The following is a 10126-nucleotide window of genomic DNA, read 5'->3' as shown; positions in this document are numbered from 1 at the left end:
ATATTAATAAAAGTAGAAGAGTGAGCCTTATGTTGTCTAACGTTATGATGTCAAGACAAGTACTATGGGCACTTAAATAAGTCAAACAAGTGATACTAAAATGACATTCACATGGGGTTTACTCTTATCAATGAATTGTCATCTAGATCATAATAGTGCTTATAATTTCCTAACCGGAGATGATACAGTTATCTCATGTATAAGTGGCTTAAGTTTGATATTGCTTACACACCTGTGCTAGCGACGCATGGATATATTGGCATATGTTGTCTTATATTAGTTATACGTTTAGATAGATATCCATTCAAGATGGGATTCATTACCTTGATTAAATAATGATGAAGTCCTATGCTATCTGAATATTTTTTATTAAACAAAATCCTTGGCCAAGATAGATAGACTTAGTAAGAAAGAAGTTCCTGATGGTAAGTCAATAATTAAGAATGAAATCCAGATGAGGTCATATAGTCTAAGTAATAAGTGTTTAACATAATCCATGACACTAGCTAAGATTGGAACTTTGTGAAGGGATTCAAGTGCATGATAAGCATGATCACAATTCATAGAATGTTGGTAAAAGAAAACTAATATTCACTGGTAGTTGGGTAGTCATAACACGTTATGCTAGGTGTCAATTATGACTTATGAGAGCCCAAGACAAAATAGGGATTTCACTTTTGGTGTATAAAATTAGTTTCGGGTAATATCTTAGTTTTGATATTATAATCTCATTGCTAATTACTTGTGAACCTAGAAAGTCACACATAATTAAACTAAAGTGATCAAGGCATAAATTAATTTGATTAATTAAATTATTGAATTTGGTTTGCAATTCAATTGTAAAGTCTCTAATATGTCTTGAAACTAAATTCACATAAATAGATGTTTTGTATTTTCGACTTGGTTTATATGAGATATAAATGGCTAGGCTTAAAACATAAACAAAAGAAGAAATAATATTTTGACTTAATGTATATGAGATATAAATTGGTAAGCCCAAATAAAATAAGGGAAGAAGAAAAGCATATTCATGAGATTGACATGGGCTTTTCTCTTATGGACAAGAATTAAGTAAGTTGGGCTAAGTGGAAGATTCCATATTAATCCATTAACTTCTTGAGCTTTATATTCCTATGAGATAAGAGCATTTAGCTGACTTTGGGTTAATATGAGATGACAACTTAAATGGGCCTAACTACGAAGTGTTAATGGGATGTCTCTGTATGGGCATAAGCTTGGTGGCTGAGGCCTTCAGACTATAGCACAAGAAGGTAAAAGCTAAAATGGCTTATGTGGCTTAGTGGAGCCTTCCATGTGTTTCTTTGAGAAAGAGAGACATGGAAGCACAGTGGCCTTATGATCCAAAGCTTCTTAAGGAAGTTATTAGCTCATGTATAAAATGGCAAGAGAGACAGTTAATGGAATCTCTCAACCAATTTTTGAAGCCATGAAATCCGCCATTTCTTCTTATTTTTCTACCTCTTTCTTCTAGCAAACATGGGAGAAATTTGAATTTGTTACTCCCTAATTATTTTTCTTGCTTTTTTTAGTGATAAAGAGAGTCTCTTTCTTTAACCCATAGGAAGAGTTCCTACATCCATAGCTTTTCTCCAAAAGTTGAAAAACCTCACCCTTGCTCATGTGGATCAGCCAAGAGAGGTGTCTCAATGGACGGGTTCTATTTAAGAGTTTAGAGTATCTCAATCACTTGGTTTGTGTGGATAGATTATAGGGTTCACACTTAAAAGTCTCAATTTAGGTTGCGTGAGGGATGAATGTGTTTCCACACTTCAGGGGTATAACTCCTGTACCTTGTATGATTCTTCAATTTGTTAGCTTCCTAATTCAAAATTGGGTTGATAGCAATTGCCCAACACAAGTGTTGTGATTGTTTTGGTCATATTTGCATGAGATTCTTTATTAGCATAATGCATGTGATCTGTTTGATGAATTGCTTGTGTAAAGTTTTGAAATTGCTATCCTTAGCCAGGATTTCTGCTTCCACTGTGCTCCCGGCCAATTGGTTTGCTCCTTTGATCACAAATTGGTCTTAAGTGGCTGAGTAAGGGGATCAATTCCTATTTTGTTTTTGTCTGTATGTATCCAAATTATCTTCTCATGCTCTATTTTTTTGTGACTTTTTTGTGCTGTGATTTGTTTACTGATGTTGGATTCGCTACACCAAAATTGTTTTATTAAGACTTAAAATTTTGTCTCAAAAAATTATTTATTTGTCTCTATTTCGTTTTAGAGACAAATAAACATTTATCCCATTTATTGTTATCCTTAAATATAATTAGTAATAGATATAGAGATAAATTTATATTTAACACTAATTTAACTTTTAACTTTTAAAGACAAATACATTTATATGTCAAAATGTCAAAATAACTTAATTTGTCTCAATATAATTTTACAAATTATATTATTTACCCCTAAAACAATTTTTAGAGACAAATTAAATGGATTTTAAAATGAAAATTTTCACTTGTAATTAGGGGCTTTTGGTCGGTAATGGTTATTATTGATGAATTGCCAACTAAAATGGGGTCGACCAGTAATTAAGTCATAGATAAAAATTACTGACCATTTTTCTTGTCGCCGGTAATTTTATCGACCAAAATTGTCATTAGTAAATGGTGGCATTGTAGTCGGTATTGTTGTGGCTATGTCATTAGTAAATGGGCGTTGCTTTATTTTATTTTATTTTTATAAATTAAGTACCGACAACAAACAATGGTCTAATATTTTTAAATATAATTTTGTTATTTTTCAAATTTTAAATATTTTATTATTAGTTTAAAGGAAAAAAATAAATCAAGGAAACTAATAATAACCCGAATATAGCACAATTATTATTATTATTATTATTATTATTATTATTATTATTATTATTGTTGTTATTGTTATTATTTTTGTTATTGTGGGTTCTTTGAGCAACTCAAGAAGGAAGGTGAATTAGGTCAAATATTTTTAAGGTAAATTAGTGTGTAACACACTAATTATTTATTATCATCAATATATATATATTAAAACTGCTAAGTCCAACAATTATTATTATTATTACAACATCCTTGATATAATTATAGTAAGTCAAATATAAAATTCAAAACAATAAAATAAAGTATAATAAAGTCCAATGCATTCACATGCAGTACCTAATAAGTCAATTTTGAGGAGGTAGTGAAGGTGGAGTCAGAGGCTTCTAACTAATCTGATCATTTCTTCTATCATAACTTAGAGGCTTTTGACTAATCTGGTCATTTTTTCTATCATAACGCTTCTTATGCATTCCATATCCAATTACAATTTATCCAAATGTTGCATCGTAACCTGTCTCTTATCCTTAGTCTATTTCTCCAACTTATGTATTCATTGTTATAATTTATTTTATAAATATTAAAATATGATTTTCTTTATTATATTTACACATGCAATGTATTGTCATTAGTACTTTATTTTATACATATTTCAATTTGATTATCCTTTGTTAAAGCTACCCACGACAATGATGGATAAGATATTTTATAAAAATTTAAATGCAATTTTCCTTTATTACACTTACAAACGAACGATTATTTTATTGTTAAGAAATTTCATATATATTTAAATATGATTTTCCTTTATTAATTTGCTGATGATAATGATGTTTGTTTAAATATTTATAAATATTAAAATATTATGTCAATACGATTTACGAAGCATTTAATATTTTCACCATTATGTACCGACAATAGAATGTCGTCAGTATTGTTACCTAAATAATAACTGAAAGTTAAATACAACTATATATATATATATATATATATATATATATATATATATATATATATATTGAGGTCATTACGTAGCTCTCAAAGGCACGTCAACTTGGTGCAACGTTTTCGCAGGTACCGCATCAGTAATTTGGTAGGTAATTATAATTTGTCTTTTAGAATTAGTTCTCCTCTAAACTTGGTCGGTAATAAATCGGTAATTACCAATCCAATGCGTTCTGTCGATAAATGTCGTTGGTATTTTTTTACTTTCTTGTAGTGAAATACTCACTGTTGAGGAATATTCATGTATAATATATTGAATAACGGTAAATCACAATAACCCATTAAGTTGGAGAAGGGCGGGGCCGGGGGGTGGTGTGGTTGGGGTTGTTGGTGGGTACCAATATTACAGAGCCCGACAATGAGCATAACTACACAAATTTATTAGCTCAAATCACGCCTTAAGAGCTATTCACATTCCAAAGCAATATGACAGAATCTATTTGCATTTGAACAATTATTCTGATCACAGAGTTACATAATGGCGGTGGTACCAGGATGAAGTAAAGTGAGAAAGAGAGAGAGAGAGATTTCAATAACAAAAGTCATTATTACTTTCTTGACCCATAAAATGTTGAAGAGGATACCACTTCCTTGTAAAGTATGTTCAGTACTAGTACTTCATTTTTCTATCAAAGATGCCTGGCCCATATGTGGATACAAATATCTCAACAAGGAGAGGAAATTGTAGCAGTATGAAAAAGGTGACTGGAATACTAGCCAATAAAGTAACTGGAATTACAAGTTTGAGCTCTCCCCTTAACATTATTATAAGAGTAGCACAAAATGCTACCATCATGGCTGCAATTGAAATGAAAAGGGTGGAAAGACCGATAATTAACTTTGTGGGCAAGGACTTAAGGAAGTCATTCTCTGCGTAGCGTGATGTAAGGATTCCTAAGAACATCAATACTGATGTTGAGGAAGCGAAAAGTGAAATCGCATCGGATATTATAAAAATCATAAACGATTTTTCGTGTGAAAATATTGGATAGCCTGTTTCTTCAAAATTACCACCAGGGACAGTAAATGCTGCAGTAAACATAATGGTTATGATAAGAGCACCGACAACTGTACAAGATGTTGCTGTCTCCTTTATCCATTTCTCTCCATCACCCATCAACTGCCTGTGCTGATCAGAAAATATTTGCCTTGGCATTTCATTATTGATGTTGATAAATTCTTTAAATGAAGGATTCACAATATTTTCCACTTCCTGCATGAAAATCTTGAGGTATGAATATGAGTGAAATATTTTCAAAATACTAAGGTTTTTGCCCTACATTATGAAACTAAATTCCCTACTAGCTAAATTAGGCAAAAAATTTTGCGATTGAAATTTTTGAAAGAATTTGTATTAGTACCAAAAAGAAGAAAATTCCTTTTGACTTTTGTGATTCAGAAATGAAATAGAAAAGGAAAAAGAAGAAGATGATGATAAGTAGATGAGAAGGGTAATACATATAGACTCAAGCTTTTTTTTTTTTTTAACTAAAATGTTTAATGTAAGTGAAGATCACCTTGTACCACTGTAGCTCTCTTTGCATCTGTAAAGCTGCACCTGAAATGCTTGCAAGTCGGCTAGGAGGTGCTAACATCGCTGCAGTGTGTAAAATGTTATTTTTCTTTTTGTCAGTTCCAGAAATCAGCAAGTGCTTCCTTGTATCCAACGCATATATAAGGCTGAAAATCTTTTCTTGCCGATATTTAATAGCATGATGAAGGATGCCTTGCCCATTGCTGTCTATTACAATTAAAAGAATGGGATTGGCTTTAAGCATCTCAATAACAACTTCAATGATCCCATTGTCGATAGCTGTAAGGAATGCTTGATACAATCCGCTTTCATTGATTCTGGTGTCATCTATAGTTGATATATGTTCGGACATCAAATGTAAAAGCTCAAGGCCATAGGTGTGGGTCAACTTTGTATCATAAATCTGCTTTAGTCCTTCATTAATAAGTAAGACGAAGCTAAATGTGAGAAGCCTTTAAAAACCAATTAAAAATTGAAGGTAAATAAAATAAAAAGGGAATGAGAGTCTGAAATTGAATATAGGGTACCAAACAATTGAAATAAATTTGAACCAAGTGTTCGCAATGACCTAGCCCTGCAAAATTAAATCAATTCACTGTGAATAACAAAAATGATCCAAGTGAAGGTCCCCAGATCATCTCCCAATTATTTTCATTTTTATACATGTACAAAAAGAAAAAGGAGTTAAACAAAATATCTAGCTGAACATGGCTTCGGATTGCATATGATATAAGTCCCTTAAATGCGTAACATTATGCCATACGTCTCTCTTTTCAGAGTGTTTGTGAGAGATAACCGAGAAGCATACCTCGTGCTAAAGTGCTCCTAGGATTCATGTGGCCATTTTGTGGAATGCGTATTCGAACATCACTGTCCTGGGCAGTAGGTAGTTGCATCTGAATACCTTTGATGAATAATGAACTTGTATTAAATAACACAGAACAATATAAATAGTCATGACTTCTTTCTTTTCCATGTGAAATTATTCTACCAGTAGCACCTTTTTTTAAAATAAAACAAAAGCAATTAAAATAAAAAGGGGGAGAGAGGAAGAGGTACTAACAAGAATAAATCCATCGTTTCCAAAACACAAATCGGAGTCCACTGGGGAATAAATCCCTTAAAGCAGAGATTTGAATCAGAGGTGTGGTTTCCAGATAGTTTGGTGTCGTTGCCAATCGTGGGCATCTCCGGAGAAGATGTAGGGAAATGTCTTGCATTGTCCAAAGAAACAAACAAAATCAATCAAAATAAATAAAGAAATAAGTAAAATCCTTTTTGCAAGCTTGGAAAATGACTAGTGATCATGTCAGTACTCTTACCATACATTTCACTAAATATGGACACATGAAGAAGCAAAGATCCATATGCTCCATTTTCTTGGAGCAGTAAGTCAAATGGAGTGATGGAGTATAGATATCTGGCTATATCCTTATGGCCTTTGTTACATGCCACTGTGACTGGCAAAAATTGCTGACTTGGAATCTCAGCCAACTTACTGTTCTTTTCTATCATGCATTCTACAATTCTTGTGGCTCCAACAAAAGCAGCGATTGCAAGAGCTGTATTATCATTGATGTCAGGTACTCGTAAGTCTTCTTCAGTCGCCAACTCCATCAACAACTCCACTATCTCCGATTTTCCACTTGCACTTGCAAGATGAAGTGCTGTCCCACCAAAATGTGAAATCTTTGTGTGTACTGCATCTGGATGAAGGCGAAGGAAGTCTCTCACAGCATTTAAATCATCTTTCTCTATAGCCTTGCATAGAGGACGAAATTGAACATAAACATCACCCTCTGTCCCTGCCAATGTTAATTAGTTTCTTAGTAAAAGGATTTTGAATTAAGCGATTTGTTCATAAAGCATTCAAGAGAAAACAACTGGAGTACCTAGACTGAGTCGTTGATGCACATAATTAATCTATTAGAATTGGATTACCTTGTGGCTTTGTTTGATCTCCTGATGAGTTTTTGGCCAAAACATTCCACCAAATCCTTGCTGTGTTTACTACAATCCTCAATCTGTCAATTATTTTTAATGATGACATGAGGCTTAACAATTAATATATATGATATGACAAGTGAAAGTGATCTTACTATGTGTAATACTCCACTAGAACGATTAATCATTTATACAAAATAGAAAGAAAAAGGAAAAGAAAATTTCAGCATGGGAACCCAGATTGTCTTTTCACTCTCGCTCTTTTTGTATGACAGTGATCATACGAAATAAAAATAAAGAAGGTGAGAAGGTGAATCCGAAACTTATGCAAAATCCAAAGGAAACTTATCTGCACTCCAAGCATAAAGGAAAAGGAAATTGGCAGCGTTACGCTTTTACTTTTGGGATGCTTGCAGCATTCTGCCCTTTGGAAGATAAATAATTAAATAAAGCAAATAGCTGATAATCATGCATCACGTTGGAACTGGACCAAGATAATGTGCGGATTAAAAGCTTGATTTTCAAGAATATAAAAGAGATGTTATATTTTCTGGCTCAAAATTTGGATGTATTTTCATGGATCCGAATTGTGCAAAAATTTTGCACTGTGATCAGATTAGGATAAAAAGTGAGATCTGTGGTGGTAGTAGAAGGTACAGGCCGATAGGCCCTGGCTCGGAGTACATCACTGACATTCTTGGGAGTGCGGTATGAACTAGTATAAATATTATAATATTTTTCCCTTTTGAGATAGAGTTGTGAGATATTAGAGAAATACATTAGGATTTAAGAGTTTTAAGCGATTGTATCTTACTCTTTTTATTATAGTGAAAATTTTTTCTTTTATCATTTCCGTGGACGTATACCTTACAATTAAATCACATTAAATTTTGTATTATTCTTTTTCAATTGTCTGTTCTCATTATAATATTATATGATTTTTTGTCTGAAATAATATTATATGTTTAGAAAGTTATACTTGTGAGCTGGCTACAGAGCTTAAGGAAGAAGGAGAAACCGAAACTTATATTATATTTTATGCATGAAGTTTATTTAAAATTTAAATTGTAAACTGTAAATTTTAAATTTTCAGTCCATAATTGAAAAATTTTTTATTTGATAAGTCAAATTAATTACAAAATTTAAATTTAAAATTTTAAAGTTATTTTTGGATTTCTAATTAACCATGTATCTAGATTTATTATATGTATTTTATGATATTATTAAATTTTAAAATACTAATTTTTTGCTTTAAAATTAACATCAGATTGAACGAATTAAAACTTTTTTATGATTTTTTTTTTATATTATGAATCCATATAAAATGACTTGGCATAATAATAATGATTCCAAATTAACATATCTTGTACAAATTTTTATATTTGAATATACCAAATTTGATCACTTTGTCTTACAATTTCAAAATCATGAAAATCTGTGGTAGCTCTCACATTCATATAATATAGTAATATCATCCCAATTCTCATACTTTTTTTTGATATTCATGTGCTGAAGGGAATTTCTAAAACAAATTAATTTTTATATGGAAGCAAAAATGTGCAAAAGCCATAATCAAATAAGTGATAAAGTTGAAATTTTATATATACCTCAATATATTCATTCCATTCAACAATATCATTTATTATGATGACCATTATTTTTTTTCTTCATCCCACTTTAATTTTGTCTTTGTCAATGCATCAGTGGTAACAACATAAATTTTTTTTCTTTGCCTTTATTTTATTCATCATATTATCCTTTTTTAACTAAATTAAGCCCTAATTTGGAGTTCAATTCATATGCAACTGCTTAATAAGCTTGAGGCTTCCACCCTCCTTCACTCTTTTTGCCTCATTCAATTGGTCATATAAAAAAATTGACAAATATATTATTCATTTCTTTGTTCCATGAAATATATGATCACCTTATTCTTTTTCTTTCCCTTCTACTTGTTGGCAATCAGAAATTAGATGATGATGATTAACTTTGTGCATTCACTTCATTTATTGTAGACTGGGACAATGAAATAGATGATTAAGCCCTCATATCTCATGCCCTCACCATTGAGTCAGATTTTGAAAAGATGATTGTAATTATTTTTCCTTTTCATTGATTCTCTAAAACATAGATAAGATATAAATAAAATACAATAATTAATTCTCATTAAGACCAAAAAGGAACATTTAATATTATTATTAACAATTGTTGTTCAAAAGCATTTTTAATTAGGAATGATTGATAGTAACATGTAATTAAAATAGCTCAATCTATATTTATATATAAATGTGTTCATATATAAATGTGGGAAGGGAGGAGATTGGTTTTGTTAAAAATGCTCTTATTTTTTAAATTAATTACAATTATATTTTTAGTGTTTAAATTAATTTTAATATTTGAATAAATTTAAAATTCTTAGTTATATTTGTACTATAACTTCAATTAAATATAAAACTTATAAGAATTATTTAACTAAATAAGAAATTAATAAGTGAAAAATAAAAAATACAATTTATTTATCGTCTATCTATAATATAATATAACATAATAATATATATAATGGGGGCATTACCATTGTCAATAATGCTCTTCATGATTTATATTATTTAAAAATATATTTTGTTATTATTTAAACTAATAAATAATTAAATTTAATTAGTTATTAAAAATCAATATATCCAATAAAAGTTAAAATTTTAATTCTAATTCAATAACTCAAGAGCAATATTAAAATTTTTAATATAATAATATAAAACTATATTATTTAAGAAAAATATGTAAAGGTAAAAAAAAAATCTTTATTTTTAATAATTCTACTATAATACGAATA

The 10126-nt window shown here is 30.4% G+C and overlaps 1 protein-coding gene across 1 annotated transcript; it reads right to left on the bottom strand.

Moving 5' to 3' along the window:
* Positions 1-4049: 4049 nt before the first annotated feature.
* Positions 4050-7581, bottom strand: LOC110654673 (uncharacterized). Its single transcript, XM_021810740.2, has 6 exons — positions 7297-7581; positions 6678-7160; positions 6419-6568; positions 6164-6259; positions 5339-5769; positions 4050-5034 (listed from the first exon to the last, which is right to left on the bottom strand). Exons 1-6 carry the CDS (start codon positions 7403-7405, stop codon positions 4432-4434), a joined length of 1872 nt encoding a protein of 623 aa, XP_021666432.2. The 5' UTR covers positions 7406-7581; the 3' UTR covers positions 4050-4431.
* Positions 7582-10126: the final 2545 nt, after the last annotated feature.

The sequence above is a fragment of the Hevea brasiliensis genome, chromosome 14 (genome assembly GCF_030052815.1).
Source record: "Hevea brasiliensis isolate MT/VB/25A 57/8 chromosome 14, ASM3005281v1, whole genome shotgun sequence".
NCBI classification, from domain to species: domain Eukaryota; kingdom Viridiplantae; phylum Streptophyta; class Magnoliopsida; order Malpighiales; family Euphorbiaceae; genus Hevea; species Hevea brasiliensis.
This window is presented reverse-complemented; position numbering and strand designations above follow the sequence as displayed.

What these genes read in the sequence shown, in the direction of transcription:
- LOC110654673 (XM_021810740.2), bottom strand. Translation starts at nt 7,405, where the DNA reads ATGTCATCATTAAAAATAATTGACAGATTGAGGATTGTAGTAAACACA. An exon ending in CATATTTAGTGAAATGTATG is followed by an intron (nt 6,569 to 6,677) that starts GTAAGAGTACTG and finishes GGACAATGCAAG; the next exon opens with ACATTTCCCTACATCTTCTC. An exon ending in TAGGAGCACTTTAGCACGAG is followed by an intron (nt 5,770 to 6,163) that starts GTATGCTTCTCG and finishes TTATTAATGAAG; the next exon opens with GACTAAAGCAGATTTATGAT.